The sequence below is a fragment of the Hypanus sabinus genome, chromosome 10, assembly GCF_030144855.1.
Source record: "Hypanus sabinus isolate sHypSab1 chromosome 10, sHypSab1.hap1, whole genome shotgun sequence".
NCBI lineage: Eukaryota > Metazoa > Chordata > Chondrichthyes > Myliobatiformes > Dasyatidae > Hypanus > Hypanus sabinus.
This window is the reverse complement of record NC_082715.1, coordinates 114,659,894-114,684,077: the sequence shown is the minus strand read 5'-3', so window position 1 is coordinate 114,684,077 and position 24,184 is coordinate 114,659,894. Positions and strand designations below refer to the sequence as shown.

The window sequence follows — 24,184 nt, the reverse complement described above, 5'->3', positions numbered from 1 at the left end:
CCCGACAGGCCGTACCCCTTCTTAACCTCCCCGACAGGCCGTACACCTTCATAACCTCCCCGACAGGCCGTACGTCTTCTTAATCTCCCCGACAGGCCGTACACCTTCATAACCTCCCCGACAGGCCGTACGTCTTCTTAACATCCCCGACAGGCCGTACACCTTCATAACCTCCCCGACAGGCCGTACGTCTTCTTAACCTCCCCGACAGGCCGTACGTCTTCTTAACCTCCCCGACAGGCCGTACGTCTTCTTAACATCCCCGACAGGCCGTACACCTTCTTAACCTCCCCGACAGGCCGTACACCTTCTTAACATCCCCGACAGGCCGTACGTCTTCTTAACCTCCCCGACAGGCCGTACCCCTTCTTAACCTCCCCGACAGGCCGTACACCTTCATAACCTCCCCGACAGGCCGTACACCTTCTTAACCTCCCCGACAGGCCGTACGTCTTCTTAACCTCCCCGACAGGCCGTACTCCTTCTTAACCTCCCCGACAGGCCGTACACCTTCTTAACCTCCCCGACAGGCCGCACCCCTTCTTAACCTCCCCGACAGGCCGTACACCTTCATAACCTCCCCGACAGGCCGTACACCTTCTTAACCTCCCCGACAGGCCGTACGTCTTCTTAACCTCCCCGACAGGCCGCACCCCTTCTTAACCTCCCCGACAGGCCGTACACCTTCTTAACCTCCCCGACAGGCCGCACCCCTTCTTAACCTCCCCGACAGGCCGTACACCTTCATAACCTCCCCGACAGGCCGTACACCTTCTTAACCTCCCCGACAGGCCGTACACCTTCTTAACCTCCCCGACAGGCCGTACACCTTCATAACCTCCCCGACAGGACGTACACCTTCTTAACCTCCCCGACAGGCCGTACCCCTTCTTAACCTCCCCGACAGGCCGTACGTCTTCTTAACCTCCCCGACAGGCCGTACCCCTTCTTAACCTCCCCGACAGGCCGTACCCCTTCTTAACCTCCCCGACAGGCCGTACCCCTTCTTAACCTCTCCGACAGGCCGTACACCTTCATAACCTCCCCGACAGGCCGTACACCTTCTTAACCTCCCCGACAGGCCGTACGTCTTCTTAACCTCCCCGACAGGCCGTACGTCTTCTTAACCTCCCCGACAGGCCGTACCCCTTCTTAACCTCCCCGACAGGCCGTACGTCTTCTTAACCTCCCCGACAGGCCGTACGCCTTCTTAACCTCCCCGACAGGCCGTACGTCTTCATAACCTCCCCGACAGGCCGTACGTCTTCTTAACCTCCCCGACAGGCCGTACACCTTCATAACCTCCCCGACAGGCCGTACACCTTCATAACCTCCCCGACAGGCCGTACGTCTTCTTAATCTCCCCGACAGGCCGTACACCTTCTTAACATCCCCGACAGGCCGTACGTCTTCTTAACATCCCCGACAGGCCGTACGTCTTCTTAACCTCCCCGACAGGCCGTACGTCTTCTTAACCTCCCCGACAGGCCGTACACCTTCATAACCTCCCCGACAGGCCGTACGTCTTCTTAACCTCCCCGACAGGCCGTACACCTTCTTAACCTCCCCGGCAGGCCGTACGTCTTCTTAACATCCCCGACAGGCCGTACACCTTCTTAACATCCCCGACAGGCCGTACACCTTCTTAACCTCCCCGACAGGCCGTACCCCTTCTTAACCTCCCCGACAGGCCGTACACCTTCATAACCTCCCCGACAGGCCGTACACCTTCATAACCTCCCCGACAGGCCGTACCCCTTCTTAACCTCCCCGACACACCGTACCCCTTCTTAACCTCCACGACAGGCCGTACGTCTTCTTAACCTCCCCGACAGGCCGTACACCTTCTTAACCTCCCCGACAGGCCGTACGTCTTCTTAACATCCCCGACAGGCCGTACACCTTCTTAACATCCCCGACAGGCCGTACACCTTCTTAACCTCCCCGACAGGCCGTACCCCTTCTTAACCTCCCCGACAGGCCGTACACCTTCATAACCTCCCCGACAGGCCGTACGTCTTCTTAATCTCCCCGACAGGCCGTACACCTTCATAACCTCCCCGACAGGCCGTACGTCTTCTTAACATCCCCGACAGGCCGTACACCTTCATAACCTCCCCGACAGGCCGTACGTCTTCTTAACCTCCCCGACAGGCCGTACGTCTTCTTAACCTCCCCGACAGGCCGTACGTCTTCTTAACATCCCCGACAGGCCGTACACCTTCTTAACCTCCCCGACAGGCCGTACACCTTCTTAACATCCCCGACAGGCCGTACGTCTTCTTAACCTCCCCGACAGGCCGTACCCCTTCTTAACCTCCCCGACAGGCCGTACACCTTCATAACCTCCCCGACAGGCCGTACACCTTCTTAACCTCCCCGACAGGCCGTACGTCTTCTTAACCTCCCCGACAGGCCGTACTCCTTCTTAACCTCCCCGACAGGCCGTACACCTTCTTAACCTCCCCGACAGGCCGCACCCCTTCTTAACCTCCCCGACAGGCCGTACACCTTCATAACCTCCCCGACAGGCCGTACACCTTCTTAACCTCCCCGACAGGCCGTACGTCTTCTTAACCTCCCCGACAGGCCGCACCCCTTCTTAACCTCCCCGACAGGCCGTACACCTTCTTAACCTCCCCGACAGGCCGCACCCCTTCTTAACCTCCCCGACAGGCCGTACACCTTCATAACCTCCCCGACAGGCCGTACACCTTCTTAACCTCCCCGACAGGCCGTACACCTTCTTAACCTCCCCGACAGGCCGTACACCTTCATAACCTCCCCGACAGGACGTACACCTTCTTAACCTCCCCGACAGGCCGTACCCCTTCTTAACCTCCCCGACAGGCCGTACGTCTTCTTAACCTCCCCGACAGGCCGTACCCCTTCTTAACCTCCCCGACAGGCCGTACACCTTCTTAACCTCCCCGACAGGCCGCACCCCTTCTTAACCTCCCCGACAGGCCGTACACCTTCTTAACATCCCCGACAGGCCGTACGTCTTCTTAACCTCCCCGACAGGCCGTACCCCTTCTTAACCTCCCCGACAGGCCGTACACCTTCATAACCTCCCCGACAGGCCGTACACCTTCTTAACCTCCCTGACAGGCCGTACGTCTTCTTAACCTCCCCGACAGGCCGTACGTCTTCTTAACCTCCCCGACAGGCCGTACACCTTCTTAACCTCCCCGACAGGCCGCACCCCTTCTTAACCTCCCCGACAGGCCGTACACCTGCTTAACCTCCCCGACAGGCCGTACACCTTCTTAATCTCCCCGACAGGCCGTACGTATTCTTAATCTCCCCGACAGGCCGTACCCCTTCTTAACCTCCCCGACAGGCCGTACACCTTCTTAACCTCCCCGACAGGCCGTACCCCTTCTTAACCTCCCCGACAGGCCGTACACATTCTTAACCTCCCCGACAGGCCGCACCCCTTCTTAACCTCCCCGACAGGCCGTACCCCTTCTTAACCTCCCCGACAGGCCGTACACCTTCTTAACCTCCCCGACAGGCCGTACCCCTTCTTAACCTCCCCGACAGGCCGTACACATTCTTAACCTCCCCGACAGGCCGCACCCCTTCTTAACCTCCCCGACAGGCCGCACCCCTTCTTAACCTCCCCGACAGGCCGTACCCCTTCTTAACCTCCCCGACAGGCCGTACACCTTCTTAACCTCCCCGACAGGCCGTACACCTTCATAACCTCCCCGACAGGCCGTACACCTTCTTAACCTCCCCGACAGGCCGTACACCTTCTTAACATCCCCGACAGGCCGTACGTCTTCTTAACATCCCCGACAGGCCGTACCCCTTCTTAACCTCCCCGACAGGCCGTACACCTTCATATCCTCCCCGACAGGCCGTACTCCTTCATAACCTCCCCGACAGGCCGTACCCCTTCTTAACCTCCCCGACAGGCCGTACACCTTCATAACCTCCCCGACAGGCCGTACACCTTCTTAACCTCCCCGACAGGCCGTACGTCTTCTTAACCTCCCCGACAGGCCGTACGTCTTCTTAACCTCCACGACAGGCCGTACCCCTTCATAACCTCCCCGACAGGCCGTACCCCTTCTTAACCTCCCCGACAGGCCGTACACCTTCTTAACCTCCCCGACAGGCCGTACACCTTCTTAACCTCCCCGACAGGCCGTACGTCTTCTTAACCTCCCCGACAGGCCGTACGTCTTCTTAACCTCCCCGACAGGCCGTACACCTTCATAACCTCCCCGACAGGCCGTACGTCTTCTTAACCTCCCCGACAGGCCGTACGTCTTCTTAAGCTCCCCGACAGGCCGTACGTCTTCTTAAGCTCCCCGACAGGCCGTACACCTTCATAACCTCCCCGACAGGCCGTACACCTTCATAACCTCCCCGACAGGCCGTACACCTTCATAACCTCCCCGACAGGCCGTACGTCTTCTTAACCTCCCCGACAGGCCGTACACCTTCTTAACCTCCCCGACAGGCCGTACGTCTTCTTAACCTCCCCGACAGGCCGTACGTCTTCTTAACCTCCCCGACAGGCCGTACACCTTCATAACCTCCCCGACAGGCCGTACGTCTTCTTAACCTCCCCGACAGGCCGTACGTCTTCTTAACCTCCCCGACAGGCCGTACTCCTTCTTAACCTCCCCGACAGGCCGTACACCTTCATAACCTCCCCGACAGGCCGTACGTCTTCTTAACCTCCCCGACAGGCCGTACGTCTTCTTAACCTCCCCGACAGGCCGTACGTCTTCTTAACCTCCCCGACAGGCCGTACACCTTCATAACCTCCCCGACAGGCCGTACGTCTTCTTAACCTCCCCGACAGGCCGTACACCTTCTTAACATCCCCGACAGGCCGTACCCCTTCTGAACCTCCCCGACAGGCCGTACCCCTTCTTAACCTCCCCGACAGGCCGTACCCCTTCTTAACCTCCCCGACAGGCCGTACGTCTTCTTAACCTCCCCGACAGGCCGTACGTCTTCTTAACCTCCCCGACAGGCCGTACGTCTTCTTAACCTCCCCGACAGGCCGTACACCTTCTTAACCTCCCCGACAGGCCGTACGTCTTCTTAACCTCCCCGACAGGCCATACACCTTCATAACCTCCCCGACAGGCCGTACACCTTCTTAACCTCCCCGACAGGCCGTACACCTTCTTAACCTCCCCGACAGGCCGTACACCTTCATAACCTCCCCGACAGGCCGTACGTCTTCTTAACCTCCCCGACACACCGTACACCTTCATAACCTCCCCGACAGGCCGTACGTCTTCTTAACCTCCCCGACAGGCCGTACGTCTTCTTAACCTCCCCGACAGGCCGTACACCTTCATAACCTCCCCGACAGGCCGTACGTCTTCTTAACCTCCCCGACAGGCCGTACACCTTCTTAACCTCCCCGACAGGCCGTACACCTTCTTAACCTCCCCGACAGGCCGTACGTCTTCTTAAGCTCCCCGACAGGCCGTACACCTTCATAACCTCCCCGACAGGCCGTACGTCTTCTTAACCTCCCCGACAGGCCGTACACCTTCATAACCTCCCCGACAGGCCGTACGTCTTCTTAACATCCCCGACAGGCCGTACACCTTCTTAACCTCCCCGACAGGCCGTACGTCTTCTTAACCTCCCCGACAGGCCGTACGTCTTCTTAACCTCCCCGACAGGCCGTACACCTTCTTAACCTCCCCGACAGGCCGTACACCTTCATAACCTCCCCGACAGGCCGTACGTCTTCTTAACCTCCCCGACAGGCCGTACGTCTTCTTAACCTCCCCGACAGGCCGTACACCTTCTTAACCTCCCCGACAGGCCGTACTCCTTCTTAACCTCCCCGACAGGCCGTACGTCTTCTTAACCTCCCCGACAGGCCGTACACCTTCATAACCTCCCCGACAGGCCGTACACCTTCTTAACCTCCCCGACAGGCCGTACGTCTTCTTAACCTCCCCGACAGGCCGTACACCTTCATAACATCCCCGACAGGCCGTACCCCTTCTTAACCTCCCCGACAGGCCGTACCCCTTCTTAACCTCCCCGACAGGCCGTACACCTTCATAACCTCCCCGACAGGCCGTACACCTTCATAACATCCCCAACAGGCCGTACGTCTTCATAACCTCCCCGACAGGCCGTACCCCTTCTTAACCTCCCCGACAGGCCGTACACCTTCTTAACCTCCCCGACAGGCCGTACCCCTTCTTAACCTCCCCGACAGGCCGTACACCTTCTTAACCTCCCCGACAGGCCGTACGTCTTCTTAACCTCCCCGACAGGCCGTACACCTTCTTAACCTCCCCGACAGGCCGTACCCCTTCTTAACCTCCCCGACAGGCCGTACACCTTCTTAACCTCCCCGACAGGCCGTACGTCTTCTTAACCTCCCCGACAGGCCGTACACCTTCTTAACCTCCCCGACAGGCCGTACGTCTTCTTAACCTCCCCGACAGGCCGTACACCTTCATAACCTCCCCGACAGGCCGTACACCTTCTTAACATCCCCGACAGGCCGTACCCCTTCTTAACCTCCCCGACAGGCCGTACCCCTTCTTAACCTCCCCGACAGGCCGTACGTCTTCTTAACCTCCCCGACAGGCCGTACCCCTTCTTAACCTCCCCGACAGGCCGTACACCTTCTTAACCTCCCCGACAGGCCGTACGTCTTCTTAACCTCCCCGACAGGCCGTACACCTTCTTAACATCCCCGACAGGCCGTACGTCTTCTTAACCTCCCCGACAGGCCGTACGTCTTCTTAACCTCCCCGACAGGCCGTACACCTTCATAACCTCCCCGACAGGCCGTATCCCTTCTTAACCTCCCCGACAGGCCGTACGTCTTCGTAACCTCCCCGACAGGCCGTATGTCTTCTTAACCACCCGATCAACTTGCATGACAACTTTGAGGGATCTTTGGACATGGAGCACAAGGTCCCGTGTTCCTCTACACTGCTAAGAATCATACCTTTCATCCTGTATTCTGCCTTCAAGTTTGACCTTGCAAATTGTATTACTGTGGCGAACTGCATAAACCTGTCTGGACACGCCCTCTGCTGACTGCTCCAGTGGCTCCTCCCACAGACCCTGGTATAAAGGCGATTGAGGCCTGAGCCCTGCCCTCAGTCTCCAGGATGTAGTTTGGTGTTCAATTGCTACTTGTTCTTTCTTCCAGTCAATAAAAGCCAATATCTTGCCTCACGTCTCGGAGAGTTATTGATGGTGCATCAATTACGTCACACTTTTGTGGATTGAACTCCATCTGCCACTTCCAAGCCTCATAAATGTCTCATTGTACAATGTTCATCCTTGGTGATGTCCTTCCACAACATCACCACCCTTTGTGTTATCTGCAGTTACTAACTCACCCTTCCAATTCCTCATCTATGTCTTTTATAATCCCCATCACGAAGTGCAGGGGTGAGATCAGGACAGATCCCTGTGGAACACTGCTGGTCACGGACCTCCAGGCAGAGCCTGCTCCAGCTACTGCCACCCTCTGCCTTCTGAGGGCAAGCCAATTCTGTGTTCACACAGCTGGCTTTCCCTGGATGCCATGCTTCCTGACTTTGTAAAAGAGCGACCATTTGTCAAATGCCCTACTAAATCCAAGTCTGTGAGGCCTCTATCAGTCAGGGTCCACCATGAATGTTGCATCCTAGCTGTCTTGATACACAAGCCTGGGCAGTACGATATGGAGAGCCAGCTGTTGCCTCTCTACACATCTGATGAATCCAAAGCAACGGCAGAGACCACTTCCACTTCCTCAGAAGGCATGACCTGCCCTTCACAAATCAGACTATGCTCCTCCACATCTGTCTCTAAGAATCCACTCCAGTAGTTTTCTCCCCACTGATGTAAAACTCACTGGTCTATAATTGCCAAGATCATCCCTAGTGCTTTTTTTGAACAAAGAAGCAACATTTACCACCCTCCAGTCTTCTGGAACCATTCCCTTGGTTAGCAAGGACACAAGGATAATCACCAAAGGGACACCAATCTCTTCCTTCGCTTCCTGTAGTAACTGGGGGAATATCCCATCCGGTCCTGGGAACTTCACTATCGTAACGCTTTACAGAAGTCCTAGCACATATTCTTTCTCAACTTCGATGTGTTCCAGCACATTAGCCTGTTCTATGCTGACCTCACGTTCATCAAGGTCCCTCTCTCTGGTGAATACTGAAGCAAAATATTCATTAAGGACCTCCCTCCTTACTCTTGATTCCAGGCACATGATTCCTCTTTTAGCACTGATTAGTCCTACCCTCACTCTAGTCATTCTCCCATTCTTCGCCTATGTGTAGAACACTTCGGAGTTTTTCTCACTCCTACTTGTGAAATCATGCCTATTTCCCTTCTACCATTCCTAAGCCTCATCTTAAACTCCTTCCCAGCTACCTTGCAACTCTCAAGAGATCAGTCTGATCCTTGCTTCCCCTCGACTAAATGTTTCACTTCTGTTTTCAACCATGGTTTCTTTGCCCTACCATCCTTTTCCTGCCTCAATGGGGGAAACCTGTCCAGCACCCCATGCATGTGTTTCTTAAACAGCCCCCATATTTTCACTGTGCATTTCCCCGAGAACATCTGTTCTAAATTTGCATTCCCAACTTCCTGCCTAATAGCATCATAATTTTCCACCCCCAACTAAAAACATTTTCATACTGTCTGCTCCAACCCCTTGCCAAAGCTATGCTGAAGGTCAGGGAGTTGTCTCACCACTGAGAGATCTGTCATCTGACTCATTGCTTTGTGCTCGATCAAGTATGGTCTATCTTATATTCGATGCGTCCACAGATTATATCAGGAATCCTTTCTCACCACGGCTAACAAGTTCTGCAACATCTAAACCTCTTGCACCAAAGTCCTCACAGTCTAGATTAGGGAAGTTGAAGTTATTCTTGACAGTAACCCTCTTATTTCTGTATCTTTCTAAACTCTGAGGCTGACAAGCTCTTCGGTGTTTCTTTTGCTATGGGGGGGGGGGTGTCTAAGAATACTAAAGGACAGAAGAAAAATTATAAACAGAGTGAAACCAATGACAATCGGCCCAACCGTTTACTATCCAAATACTGATGTGTACACCAGGTCTGTGAGGATTTCAAAACACATCATCCAACACCATGTGTTCTCACAAACGTCTTGCTGGCACCAAGCCAATGTAAGATGTTTCCTGTGAACACATCTCATTGCTCCCGGGTTGTAAAATATCATTCATTGTTTCATTTGGCAGAAAAGATCATCTTTATGTATCTTTTTATTATGGTCAGGGTTTAAAGAGACAAGGGGTGGCACCACATGCCAACAGAAGTTTCTTTGCGTGCCATCATGGGTTCATGGGGCATAGGTTTGTCACCCCTACCCTAGTGAGGGGACAAGCAATATTTGTGCCACAGAAATGCCAAGCAGTGGTCACCTCCAAAAGAAGAGAGCCCTTGGATACCCATTGGCATTATCACCTCTGCCAACATACTGGGGGCCAGCACTGACCACAAACTCAACATCTCCCTGAAAGTAGACAGACAAGCTGAAAGGATACGGTATGCTGGTCATATGAGTCAAGGCCTTGAATACAAAAGTTAGGAATTATAAAACTCTGGTTGGGCCACATCTGGAGTACTGCATTCATCTCTGGGTGCCCCATTAGTGAAGAAGACCTTGCTTTGTGGATTCAGAATTGGCTTACCCACAGAAGGCTAAGGGTGGTTGTAGATGGTTCATGTTCTGCATGAGGTTAGTGACCAGTGGTGTGCCTCAAGGATCTGTTCTGGGACCCTTATTCTTCATGATTTTTATAAATGATCTGGATGAGGGAGTGGAGGGATGGGTTAGTAAGTTTGCTGATGACACAAAGGTTGGGGGTGTTGTGGATAGTGTGGAGGGCTGTCAGAGGTTACAACAGGAGATTGATAGGATGCAGAACTGGGCTGAGAAGTGGCAGATGGACTTCAACCCAGATAAGTGTGAAGTGGTTCAATTTGTTAGGTCAAATTTGAAGACAGAATACAATATTAATGGTAAGACTTTTGTCATTGTGGAGGATCTGCGAGATCTTAGATTCATGTCCATAGGACACTCAAAGCTGCTGCGCAGGTTGGCAGTGTTGTTAAAAAGGTGTATGGTATGTTGACTTTCATCAACCATAGGACTGAGTTCAAGAGCCGAGAGGTAATGTTGCAGCTATATCGGACCCTGGTCTGACCCCACTTTGGAGTGCTCAGTTCTGGTCGCCTCACGACAGGAAGGATGTGGAAGCCATAGAAAGGGTGCAGAGGAGGTTTACAAGGATGTTGCCTGGATTGGAGAGCATGCCTTATGAGAATAAATTGAGTGAACTTGGCCTTTTCTCCCTGGAGCGACAGAGGATGAGAGCTGCTTGAAGTGTATAAGATGATGAGAGGCATTGATTGTGTGGATAGTCAGAGGCTTTTTCCCAGGGCTGAAATGGCTTATATGAGGGGGCATGGTTTTAAGGTGCTTGGAAGTAGGTACAAGGGGGATGTCAGGGGTAAGTTTTTTCACACAGAGAGTGGTGGGTGCATGGAATGCACTGCCAGCAAAGGTGGTGGAGGCGGATACAATAGGGACTTTGAAGAGACTCTTAGATAGGTACATGGAGCTTAGAAAAATGGAGGACTATGCAGTAGGGAAATTCTAGGCAGTCTCCAGAGTAGGCTACATGGTTAGCACAACATTGTGGGCCGAAGGGCCTGTAATGTGCTGTAAATTTCTATGTTTTACTAAGTTTTCAGATAACAAAAAATAAGGTCCATTACAGAGGTTCTTGATCAGTTAGAAATGGACAGAAGAGTGGCAAGTAGATTTCAACATGGGGGAGGTTGAGGGATGCACCATCAATAACTTACTCTGAGACGTAAGGCGAGATATCGGCTTTTATTGACTGAAGAAGGAACCAGCAGTGAGTGACCATCATATTACATCCTGGAGAATGAGGCAGAGGATCAGACCTCGATCGCCTTTATACAGGGGCCTGTGGGAGGAGCCACAGGAGCAGTCAGAAGGGGGCGTGTCCAGACAGGCACATAGTTCACCACAGTGAGGTAATGCACTTTGGAAAGTCGAACTTGTCTTATGAATAGTAAAGCGCAAGGGAGCGTAATGGAACGGGCACAACAGCAAAGCTTGTTGAAAGTCGTGTCACAAGTGAAAAAGGCGTTCAGCATGCTGGCCTTCGTTAGTCAGGGCATTGAGTATAGGAGTTCAGAATCAAGATCAGGTTTAATATCAACAGCATATGTCGTGAAATTTGTTGTCTTTGCAGCAGCAGTACAATGCAATACATCATAATAGAGAAAACTATGAATTACAGTAAATATATATATATATATATATATATATAAATTAAACAGTTAAACTAAGTAAATAGTGCAAAAACAGAAATTTTAAAAGTTGGAGTATCTTGTTGCAGTTATGTAAGTTGTTGGTGAAGCCATGCTTGGAGCATTGTATACAGTTTAGGTCACCATGTTATAGGAAAAACGTGGTTAAACTGGAAAGAATGCAGATTTACGTGGAAGTTTTCAGAACTCGAAGGCCTGAATAATAGGTAAAGTTTTGCAAGACTAGGTCTTTATTCCTTGGAATGTAGGAGAACTAGTGTCAAACTTACAAAAATCTTAAAATGAGAGGCATAGATTAGGTAAGTCTTTTCCCAAGGGTTGGCAAGACCAGAATTAGGAGACATAGAGTGAGAGGGGAAAGATTTAAACAGGATTTGAGGGAGAACTTTTTCAGGCCTAGGGTGGTGATGAGAGGATGTGGCTGAGGAAGGTATGAGAGTGTTATTTAAGAAGCACTTGGACAGGTACGGTGGATTAGAGATTAGAGTGATATGGGCCAAATGCAGGACTAGCCGGGTGGGCACTGTGGTCAGCATGGACTCGTTGGGCTGAAGGGCCTTTATCTGTGCTGTGTGGCTCTGTGATGTTTTCTCTGTAGACACAAGAGACTGCAGGTACTGGAATCTGAAGCAACAAACATGCTAATGGATGAACTCATCAGGTTGAACTGCATCTGTAGGAAGGAGGGGAGATTTGTTGTTGTTTTGCTTGAGACCTCAAATCATCCTGGTGCAGGATCTCACCCTAAAATGTTGACAACTCCTTCCCCACCCACACTCCTACCATTAGTGATCAACCCACAGAGGTCCTCCACTTTTCTGTGATTTTATTCGATGTAAGCTTGATTGCAACATTTCAGGTAAGTGTGAGTAAGTACATGGATGGGAGGGGTACAGAGGGCTATGGTCAAGGGGTATGTCGATGGGACTCAGCAGAATAACATCTTGGCATGGAGTAGATGGGCTGAAAGACCCATTTCTAAGCTGTAGTGCTCCCTAACTCTGTAACAACAGTCAGTATGTTACTTATAAGCTACATAATTGTTCTTTCAATGTCATACATTGCTCATTTACTGTCATCTTTTAAAATCATTTGGCATTCTACAATAGTCAGTTCATGCCTCATGGTTTTGTAATTTGCTTTAGTTATATTTAAGACACTAGCTTTGGTGAGTTAAATGACTTAACAATCCTAATATAAAATTCTATCAATACATGATCACTATTCCCAAAAAGCACCTTAACTAATAGATCCTCAATTAACCCTTTCTCATTGGATAATAACAGATGGCCTGCTTCTTTATTGGATTATCAACATACTTATCTGGGTAGCCTTATTTTATATGCCTTCACCCTTCTTTTCTGGCATATTCCCCCTTCCTTTCTAATCCTGAAGAAGGGTCTCAGCCCAAAACATCAACCGTTCAATCATTTCCACAGATGTTGCCTGGCCTGCTAAATTTCTCCCCCATTTTGTGTATGTTTCTCTGGATTTCCATCATCTGCAGAGTTTCTCATGTTTATAATTCACACAATTTTTTTGTACAATCTGCATATAGATATCCCCCGTGATCTCTACACTACCCTTGTGTATAGGTTAATCCCCTGTGATCTCTACACTACCCTTGTGTATAGGTTAATCCCCTGTGATCTCTACACTACCCTTGTGTATAGGTTAATCCCCTGTGATCTCTACACTACCCTTGTGTATAGTTAGATATCCCCCGTGATCTCTACACTACCCTTGTGTATAGTTAAATATCCCCTGTGATCTCTACACTACCCTTGTGTATAGGTTAATCCCCTGTGATCACTACACTACCCTTGTGTATAGTTCGATATCCCCCGTGATCTCTACACTACCCCTGTGTATAGTTCGATATCCCCCGTGATCTCTACACTACCCCTGTGTATAGTTCGATATCCCCCGTGATCTCTACACTACCCCTGTGTATAGTTAGATATCCCCCGTGATCTCTACACTACCCTTGTGTATAGGTTAATCCCCTGTGATCACTACACGACCCTTGTGTATAGTTAGATATCCCCCGTGATCTCTACACTACCCCTGTGTATAGGTTAATACCCTGTGATCTCTACACTACCCCTGTGTATAGTTAGATATCCCCCGTGATCTCTACACTACCCTTGTGTATAGGTTAATCCCCTGTGATCACTACACGACCCTTGTGTATAGTTCGATATCCCCCGTGATCTCTACACTACCCCTGTGTATAGTTAGATATCCCCCGTGATCTCTACACTACCCCTGTGTATAGGTTAACCCCCTGTGATCCCTACACTACCCTTGTGTATAGGTTAATCCCCTGTGATCTCTACACTACCCCTGTGTATAGTTAGATATCCCCCGTGATCTCTACACTACCCTTGTGTATAGGTTAACCCCCTGTGATCCCTACACTACCCCTGTGTATAGTTGGATATCCCCCATGATCTCTACACGACCCTTGTTACACACATTTCGGATTTCCAGGCAGCACAGTGGCACATTTGATAAAGTTGCTGCCTCAGCAGAGATCAGTTGGGCCAAAGGGTCTGTATCTAAGCAGTATATCTAAGTATTTGCCATATTTCCTAAAAAAATACCCGGATCCCTTTAGAAATCAAAAGGTGTGAGACTCCGGCTGGGATAGGGATGTTGTGGAGTCTCTGAGTTGGAGCAATCCCTGAGGAATTGTCTGATTTGGGGGGTGGATGGAGCAAATTCCAGAGACTTGATCTCCCAACCTGCTGCTACTTTGTTCCCAAGTGACTGGATTCAGGAATATGGTTCTGGGAACCCTGCCAACAAGGGAAACAGAGCAGCATGACAATACTATTTTTGGCTGCCTAGTGACTCAGGCCAAACCAACTCCTGAGGGTGAAAAATAAAAGTGCTAGGTTTTCTAAAATTGACTCCTTCTACCTTAGGCCACAAACTTATCAATCACCCCTTGTAACTTGCTGGTCTAGCTGCACTTGGAGTACTTTGTTCACCCTTCTATAGGAAAGATGTGGTTTCAACTGGAAAGTGCAGAAAGGATTTACAAGGATGTTGCTATAACTAGAGGACCTAAGTTACAGGGAGAGGTTGACCAGGCTGGGTCTTCATTCTTGGAACGCAGGAGAATGAGAGGTGACCTTATAGAGATACTTAAAATTATAAGAGACATACATAAGGTGAACGGAATTGTATTTTCTCCAGGGTAAGGAAGCTCAAAACTAGGGAGCATTGTTTAGGGTGAAAGAGGAAAGGTCTAAAAGGACTTGAGGGGTAATTTTTTCCACACACAGGGTGGTGAGTACAGTGGATTCTAGTTAATTGGGACCAGCACATTTTCACCCAATTAAGCAGCTTCCCCGATTAGCAAATTTCTTTGAAATAGTTAAAAAGGTATAAAAAAGACAAACTGAGTAACAAATTCTGTATTTAAATGAAATGCAGAACTAAAACACTACCAATACTACTACTACAATTGTGTTTTAGTTCCTAATACCTATCAACAAAGGAATTCATCCAAGTCATGTTCTTTTGACCATAAATGAACAAAATCAGCACAGACACCGTGTGCAGATAGTGTTTTGCCTTCATACAAAGCTGTAATGATTGCATCCTCCAAATTTTCATCTTCATTGTAACATTCAAGGTGATTGTCGGTACCTTCAAGTTCTTCGTAGTTCCTAGCTTGTTAAAGTAGTGAAATCTTTTCATTTCATTCCCGATAGTTTCTGGCATCTCCACACCTGAGTGCTCGAAACCACAGTGAGCAAAACAGTTCTAAGTTGCTTTACTGCTTATTTCTCAGCAACTATCAGTGACAGAAATCACTGCTTTTCAACACAAACACATGCAATTGATACTATTTAAAAACTGTTTACTCTAAGCACAGTGTAGTGTCAAATGGCCATACAAATGCTAGATAGAAACTGTTTCGCAACAGCGTCCTGTCCCAATTAAGTGGCATGGTTTTTCAAATAAATGAAGGGAATCCCGGCTATTTTCTCAAGTAGTTTTTTTTCTTTAAGAGTTGTCCCAAACAAGTGATGGTCCCAATTAAGCAGAACCCACTGAATGTGGAACAAGTGAAGTGGTTGAGGCAGGTACGATATAATCATTAATGAAGAACTTGGTTAGGTACGTGGTGGGGGAGCAAATATAGGAAATTGGAACTAGCTGGTTGGGCACAGTGTTGGCATGAACTGGCTGGGCTGAATGGTCTGTATCCATGCTGAATTGTGCTTTGACTCTACAGCCATAATTTATAGTCTAAACCCTATGACTGAGTGGGTTCAGGTCCACAGGGGTTCAGAGTAAGCTACATTGTGGAATTACAGAGCAGGTTGTCCTACTGATCATTGGGCTTGTAACACAGTCACCTCACACCACCCATGGTCATCACTCTGTTGAAGACTTCTAAAAAGGTGATGCTCCAAAAAGGTGGCATCCATCATCAAAGACCCCCCTCACCCACATGCCCTCTTCTTATGAGTACTGTCAGCAATGAGGTACAGAAGCCCGAAGACCCACACTCAACGTTTTAGAAACAGCTTCTTCCCCTCTGCCATCAGATATCTGAATGGTCCTTGAAACAAAGAACCCTACCTCACTATTATGTTCTCTTCTTGTACTATGTATGTATTTAAAATAACTCTTATTATAAGTTGCCGTTGTATTTTACATATGGCTGCTACAAAACCATAGATGTCATGACACATGTCAGTGATAATTAACCTGACCCTGAGTGAACACCACATTATTATTAGATTCTTGCTTGTGACAACTTGCTGTGTGCAAACTGCTGGCCATGTTTCAAATTCCAACAATATTTAATTGGTTTTATAAAAGTATTTCCCTGTGAACGATTACTAGACTGTAGAATGGGGCACCATAGTAGCAGTTTCCACAATGCCCCCACAGCTCGGGGTATCAGAGCTCGGAGTCCAATTCCGGTGCCACTGGTAAGGAGTGTGTATGTTCTCCCCTTGACCTACTGGTTACTAGGTCATTGTAAATCGTCCCATGATTAGGCTCGGGTGAAATAAATAGGTTGCTGGGTGATGCTTGTTGGGTTGGAAGGGCCTGTTCTGCTCTGAGTAAAACAAGTAATTAAATATAGGAGCAGATTTAGACCATTCTGTTTTTTTCTCTCTCCTGCCTTTTCCTTGTAACCCTTTGACACTATCAATCAGGAACCTATCAGTCGCTGCTTTACACCCAGTGACCTGGCCTTCACAGCCGTCTGTGGCAACAACTTCCACTGATTCACCGCTCTCTGGCTGAAGCATTTACTCCTTATCTCAGGTTGTCCCTTCATTCTAAGGCTTTGCCCTCAGATCCTCAACTCTCCTTCATTCTCTCCATGTGCACTCTATTCAGGCCTTTCAGTATTGGCAGGTTTTAATGAGATAACATAGAAATCTACACCACATTACAGGCCATTTGGCCCATAATGTTATGCTGACCATGTAGCCGACTCTAGAAATTGCCTAGAATTTCCCTACTGCATAGCCCTCCATTTTTCTAAGCTCCACGTACCTATCTAAGAGTCTCTTAAAAGACCCTATTGTATCCGCCTCCACCACCTTTGCTGGCAGTGCATTCCATGCACCCACCACTCTGTGTGAAAAACTTCCCCTGACATCCCCCTTGTACCTACTAAAAATCATCTGAAAACCATGCCCCTTCATAGAGGCCATTTCAGCCCTGGGGAAAAGCCTCCGGCTATTCACATGATCAAAGATGACCTCCAGTCCTTTGGAGCTCCATTGTGTGTAGGCCCAGAGGCATTAAATGCTCCTCATAGGTTAACCCTTTCTGTCCTGGGATTATTCTAGTGAACTTCCTCTTCAGACACGGGGCCGAAAGCTGCTGATGATACTGCAAACGCCAGCCCCTTTGCTGAGGGTTAGGAGCAATGACGCAGGTACACCTCCCCTCCAGCCAAGGGATTTACCTCTACGTGCGGTTGTGTTACAGGGACCTTCCTGTCAGCCTTCACGGTACTGTGCGGTGCGCGGACAGACGTTCCCAACCGCCACGTGTGCTGCGCCTTCCTGCTGAACGTGGTGGCTGCGTTCATTCAGATTGTCACGGCGGTGGTGATCGTGGGCTGGATCATGAGCATCTTCTGGGGAATGGACATGGTCGCTCTCGCCAGTAAGTGAAAGGTGACAACCCAACCCATTCTAAAATGAACCGAGTATCCTTGGACCGATCTGAAAACATTCCAACCATTGTCCCCAATTGACTTTTAAAATGGCTTCATCCACCCTCCTCAAATGGCAACCCATCACTGACTTCCTGTTCAACTCCCACAAGGCAACTCCTCACTCATTAACTCCCCTTTCTCCCTACCCTGACTGCAGACAAAGCATCTCAACTCAACACGTTGACTCCCTAGGTGCTGCCTTACCTGCTGAGTTCCTGCAGATTGTGGCTTCCTGTGTCTTCCCTTCTGAAGCAGCTTCCACCACCCCTACACACAGTGAGTTCAGATTCAGAACTTTCTCCAGGTAAATATGTTCACCCCCAACCTCCATCACCCACTTTCATCTCCCTAACCTTTCTGTTTCCACCCACCAATTCTCCCAGTGGTTCAATCCCCCATGCACATCTCCCCTAATGCTTCCCATCATCACCTCCCTCACGTCAGGTTTCAGAACTGGTAGCCTTTGTGCCTCATTGGCATCCTCCAGCAGCTCTCTACTACCTTCGCTATCTCGGGCCTCACTTCACTCCTTCTGCCCGTCATCCCTCACTTCTCCTCAGTCCACTGATCACCCACCAGCCCCTGCTTCAACGCTCTGCTCTCCCCTTTAATGCCAGCCATCTCCCCTCTCCATTCCCAGTCCTATAACGCCAAGTTACTCAGCCACCACAAATGCTGCTCAACCCGCTGAGGTCCTCCAGGGATTTCCCTTATGTTTGCCACTTTTCTCCTTTGGTCCAGACCAGGTCCATGAACCATCTGCTGAACCCTCACTAACCCAGCACGATCCTGTCCGCCACCCGTCAAATCCCCACTAACCCACCACGATCCTGTCCGCCACCCGTCAAATCCCCTCTAACCCACCACGATCCTGTCCGCCACTCGTCAAATCCCCACTAACCCACCTCGATCCTGTCTGCCACCCGTCAAATCCCCACTAACTCACCTCGATCCTGTCCGCCACCCGTCAAATCCCCACTAACTCACCTCGATCCTGTCCGGCACTCATCAAATCCCCACTAACCCACCTCGATCCTGTCCGCCACTCGTCAAATCCCCACTAACCCACCTCGATCCTGTCCGCCACCCGTCAAATCACCACTAACCCACCTCGATTCTGTCCGCCACTCGTCAAATCCCCACTAACCCCACCTCGATCCTGTCCGCCACCCGTCAAATCCCCACTAACTCACCTCGATCCTGTCCGGCACTCATCAAATCCCCACTAACTCACCTCGATCCTGTCCGCCACTCGTCAAATCCCCACTAACCCACCTCGATCCTGTCCGCCACCCGTCAAATCACCACTAACCCACCTCGATTCTGTCCGCCACTCGTCAAATCCCCACTAACCCCACCTCGATCCTGTCCGCCACTCGTCAAATCCCCTCTAACCCCACCTCGATCCTGTCCGCCACTCGTCAAATCCCCTCTAACTCACCTCGATCCTGTCCGCCACCCGTCAAATCCCCACTAACCCACCTCGATCCTGTCAGCCACTCATCAAATCCCCTCTAACCCACCACGATTCTGTCCGCCACTCGTCAAATCCCCACTAACCCACCTCGATTCTGTCCGCCACTCGTCAAATCCCCACTAACCCACCACGATCCTGTCCGCCACTCGTCAAATCCCCACTAACCCACCTCGATTCTGTCCGCCACTCGTCAAATCCCCTCTAACCCACCACGATTCTGTCCGCCACTCGTCAAATCCCCACTAACCCACCTCGATCCTGTCCGCCACCCGTCAAATCCCCACTAACCCACCTCGATTCTGTCCGCCACTCGTCAAATCCCCTCTAACCCACCACGATTCTGTCTGCCACTCGTCAAATCCCCACTAACCCACCACGATCCTGTCCGCCACTCGTCAAATCCCCACTAACCCACCTCGATTCTGTCCGCCACTCGTCAAATCCCCACTAACCCACCTCGATCCTGTCCGCCACCCGTCAAATCCCCACTAACCCACCTCGATTCTGTCCGCCACTCGTCAAATCCCCTCTAACCCACCACGATTCTGTCCGCCACTCGTCAAATCCCCACTAACCTACCTCGATCCTGTCCGCCACTCGTCAAATCCCCTCTAACCCCACCTCGATCCTGTCAGCCACTCGTCAAATCCCCACTAACCCACCTCGATCCTGTCTGCCACTCGTCAAATCCCCTCTTGATTCATCCATTTTCCCCAGCCTCTCTCAGGGAACATCTGTTACTACTTGACCAGATTGGACATAATCTTTTTCATGTGGCCAAACCGGTGTTTAATCATAGCCTTCCTACTTCTGTCCTTCTTATCCTGCAGGAAGAGAGAGGGAATTCACATGATTAAACTGCACTGTGCGCATTTGCTAAAGAAATGTAACATCTACCAAATGCTGCTTATCTGACTGAGGAGACATTCAGAAGGATGAGGAGTTCCAGTGCAGGAATCACAAAAACATTAGAAGGCAGGTCCAACTGGTGGTTAAGAAAGCAAAAGGCATGATCGCTTTTATTGCAAAGGGATTGGAGTTTAAGCACCTGGAGATTTTGTTACAGTTCTACTGGGTGTTGGTGAGACACCTGGAGTACAGTGCATAGTATTGGTCCACTTACTTATGAAAAGAAACAGTCACGTTGGAGGCAGTGCAGAGGAAAGTTACTGGGATAATTCCTTGCATGAGAGGGTTTTCCTATCGAGAGAGACTGGGCAGCCTGTCTCAGTAATCCACAGAGTTCAGAAAAGTGAAGGGTGATCTTATTTAAACTTATGAGGTCCTATAAATGTTTCCACCTATGGGGACAGCCTTGAACAAGGGGACATTAACTGGAAGTTAAGGGGGTGGTTGTTTTAAACTGAGGGATATAGCAACTTCTTCTCCCAGAGGGTAGTGAATCTCAAGTATTTCCTACTCCAGAGGGTGGTGGAGGCTGGATCATTAAAAACGTACAACAGTTCAAGAACACCTCCTCTGACCTATGGTGTTGTGCCAAACTAACGACACTTAATCCCTTCAGCCTGGATAGAGTCCTTACCCTCCATTCACAGCACATTCAAATGCCTATCTCCGAGTCTCTTAAACCTTCTCATCTACCATCCCAGACGTCACACCTCAGCAACCCTCCACTCTCTGGGTAAAAATAAACTTGCCCGCACACCTTTCTGGAACCTATCCCTTCCACTTTAAATGCCCTTCGGTTTTAGGCTGGAAAGGTATCCGATCTCCGTCACAGCACAGCTTCATCCAGCCTCACACGCTCTCATCCAGGCCACATCATTGCCAGAGCAGCCTTGACATCTTTCCTATAATGGGGTCAGAAACAAGAGAAAACCCCGAAACGCTGACTGCACTTTGTTTCCATCGATGCTGCCGAGTTCCTCACATTTTGTGTGTGTTGCTTCCTATAATGGGGAAAACCGAACTGAATTTAATTGCATTTCAGGTGAAGTTAGATAAATATTTGAAAGATTGAGGAATTGAAGGTTGTGAAGAACTAGCACAGAAGAGGCCAGTGTAGCTCAACCCAATAACAGGTTTGGGCTGAGGGGTCGGTCGAGTGGCCTGCTCCTGCTCCTATTTCCACGTCTGGTTCGGTGTCCACCCGTGGGGAGGAGAGCTGACCCTCACTTTCTGACATTTCCCCTTTTTTCCTGTTGATAGCCTACAGGGAACATGGAATTACTCAACAACTGTAGATCTCCAGGGGACTTTGGGAAGTTGAAGGCATCTCCACCTTTTCTCCATCTGCAACAGTGTTTGGTCACCTGTCGGGTGCCTCGGAAGACCCCCAGCACACAGACTTCAACTGGGCTGATTGAGGAGGGAGAATAAAATTAAACACGGAGAAACAGAACGATTCTCCTTCCCAGTCCATTTCCACCCAATCACCCTACCTCCTCTCCCCACCCCATTTCCACCCAAACACCCTACCTCCTCTCCCCACCCCATTTCCACCCAAACACCCTACCTCCTCTCCCCACCCCATTTCCACCCAATCACCCTACCTCCTCTCCCCACCCCATTTCCACCCAAACACCCTACCTCCTCTCCCCACCCCATTTCCACCCAATCACCCTACCTCCTCTCCCCACCCCATTTCCACCCAAACACCCTACCTCCTCTCCCCACCCCATTTCCACCCAAACACCCTACCTCCTCTCCCCACCCCATTTCCACCCAATCACCCTACCTCCTCTCCCCACCCCATTTCCACCCAATCACCCTACCTCCTCTCCCCACCCCATTTCCACCCAATCACCCTACCTCCTCTCCCCACCCCATTTCCACCCAATCACCCTACCTCCTCTCCCCACCCCATTTCCACCCAAACACCCTACCTCCTCTCCCCACCCCATTTCCACCCAAACACCCTACCTCCTCTCCCCACCCCATTTCCACCCAATCACCCTACCTCCTCTCCCAGTCCATTTCCACCCAATCACCCTACCTCCTCTCCCCACCCCATTTCCACCCAATCACCCTATCTCCTCTCCCCACCCCATTTCCACCCAATCACCCTACCTCCTCTCCCCACCCCATTTCCACCCAAACACCCTACCTCCTCTCTCCACCCCATTTCCACCCAATCACCCTACCTCCTCTCCCCACCCCATTTCCACCCAATCACCCTACCTCCTCTCCCCACCCCATTTCCACTCAATCACCCTACCTCCTCTCCCCACCCCATTTCCACCCAATCACCCTACCTCCTCTCCCTACCCCATTTCCACCCAATCACCCTACCTCCTCTCCCTACCCCATTTCCACCCAATCACCCTACCTCCTCTCCCCACCCCATTTCCACCCAATCACCCTACCTCCTCTCCCCACCCCATTTCCACCCAATCACCCTACCTCCTCTCCCCACCCCATTTCCACCCAATCACCCTATCTCCTCTCCCCACCCCATTTCCACCCAAACACCCTACCTCCTCTCCCCACCCCATTTCCACCCAATCACCCTACCTCCTCTCCCTACCCCATTTCCACTCAATCGACCCTACAATCGACCTGCCTTGCATGCCTTTCCTCTTTGCTGGAGTAGCAGTCGTCACCATTCCCTCAAAGAGCTCAATGTCCGGACAGAACATCGAGCTGCCTGGAAAATTCTCACATCAATTCCTTTCTCACAGATTCCGGGATTCCCCACGTTAAGTCATTTTTTGTGTGGTCTCTTGCAGTAAGTTAAATATTCCAAACTGTCACTCATTTAAAAAAGATTTTGAAGGATGTTGCAAAATAACTGTCCTCCTTTCAAAATAAAAATTATGTTGGAACAACACCGTCCAGAGAATTTAAATGGTACCAAGTTACAGTGAAGATGGTGTGACCATCATGGACACGAGGCAGGATTTCATCAGGAAATGTCAATGGTTCCTCCGCCCTCTCCCCATGAATGCTGCTCAAGGCTCTGCTTCCTCCAGCGTAGTCTTGCCATTGTGTTCCTGCTTCTCTTGGCATCTTAAAAGGAGCCAACTTGCACGGAATAGTGATTAATATCAGCGGTTAATGAAAAGTGTGAATCCAGCAAGAGGTGCTTGATGGTCAGCGTGTATTTGGTGGCCTGTTTCTGTGCTCTGTGATTACAATTCTACGCTCAAAATAATGAGCGGTCAGGATCTCGATGAGACGCCATTCAATTCCTTGGTCTCGATGCTGATCACAGTGAGACACCACAGCACTCTGAGGAAATGGGGAGGAGAATTAAGGCCAGTTAGTGCTGCTGCCTCACAGCGCCAAGGACTGCAGTCCGATCCTCTGCTCCGGTACAGAATCAGCAGGCTGACCCTGTCACTTCCCACATCCCACTGACGTGTTGGCACGTTAAACTGGCCGCAGGAACTAGCTCTAGGGTAGGTGGGTGATCAGGAGAATTGGGGAGGAGAGTGGAAGGGAGACTACGGTGAGGGCTTGTTACTGATGGGATTCCTCGGATGGGGGCTAGCTGAGACCTAGTGGGCTGAATGGCTTCTGCGTTATAATAAGGGTAAGGATAAGCCCCTTCTCATCTCCTTCTGTAGCTGCAGCCCTGACTCAAATTTGTACTGCAAGGAAACAGGCCCGTTGTTCCATCAAGTACATGCTGACTTCAACCACCCATTTACAGGAATCCCATTTTATTCTCCCCACATTCCAGCCCCTCACCATACACCAGAGACAATTTACAATTGACCACCAATCTTTGCGATGTGGGAGGAAACAGGGAGAATGTGCAAACTCCAAACGGACAGTGCCCGAGGTCGGGATCGAACCCGGTTCACCTGGGCTGAGACACTGAGCCTCTACCAACTGAGCATCCGTGCTGCCCCAATCCCCGCTCGGCTTTCATCAGCAGGAGACTCCTGTGAGCAGAGCTGCAGGAATAGCAAAATCTGTGACGAAGCTGCAACCCCACACAGTCAATTCAAAGGAAAAAACCATTATTGTTTCTAAACTTTGTGGCTTTTGAGAGGACAGGGAACGGCCAATAGCTTTGTGTGTGCTTATGTAGTCTGTGTGCCTAGCCTGTCTTTAGAATAATTGCCAATTTGCAGGAAATGCTGGACATACTGGTGAGCCTTGCTCTCCTCCCAGGCCAGTCTGGAAGAAGGCATTGAGGACACTCTGTTGTCAGGCTGGGTTCTGGAAGTCCTGTGATTA

General features: G+C 50.4%; 1 protein-coding gene across 2 annotated transcripts in view; it reads left to right on the top strand.

The window, feature by feature from the left end:
- Positions 1–21,716, top strand: part of LOC132401006 (protein stum homolog) — a 60,895-nt gene extending 39,179 nt beyond the window's left edge. The window contains exons 2-3 of one of the 2 annotated variants that reach the window (XM_059982717.1): positions 17,328–17,518; positions 21,206–21,716. In XM_059982717.1, the coding sequence (XP_059838700.1) occupies positions 17,328–17,515 (188 nt within the window). In that variant the 3' untranslated portion in view covers positions 17,516–17,518; positions 21,206–21,716. The remainder of the gene's footprint in view (positions 1–17,327; positions 17,519–21,205) is intronic. The other variant, XM_059982716.1, reaches the window with a different exon arrangement.
- Positions 21,717–24,184: the final 2,468 nt, after the last annotated feature.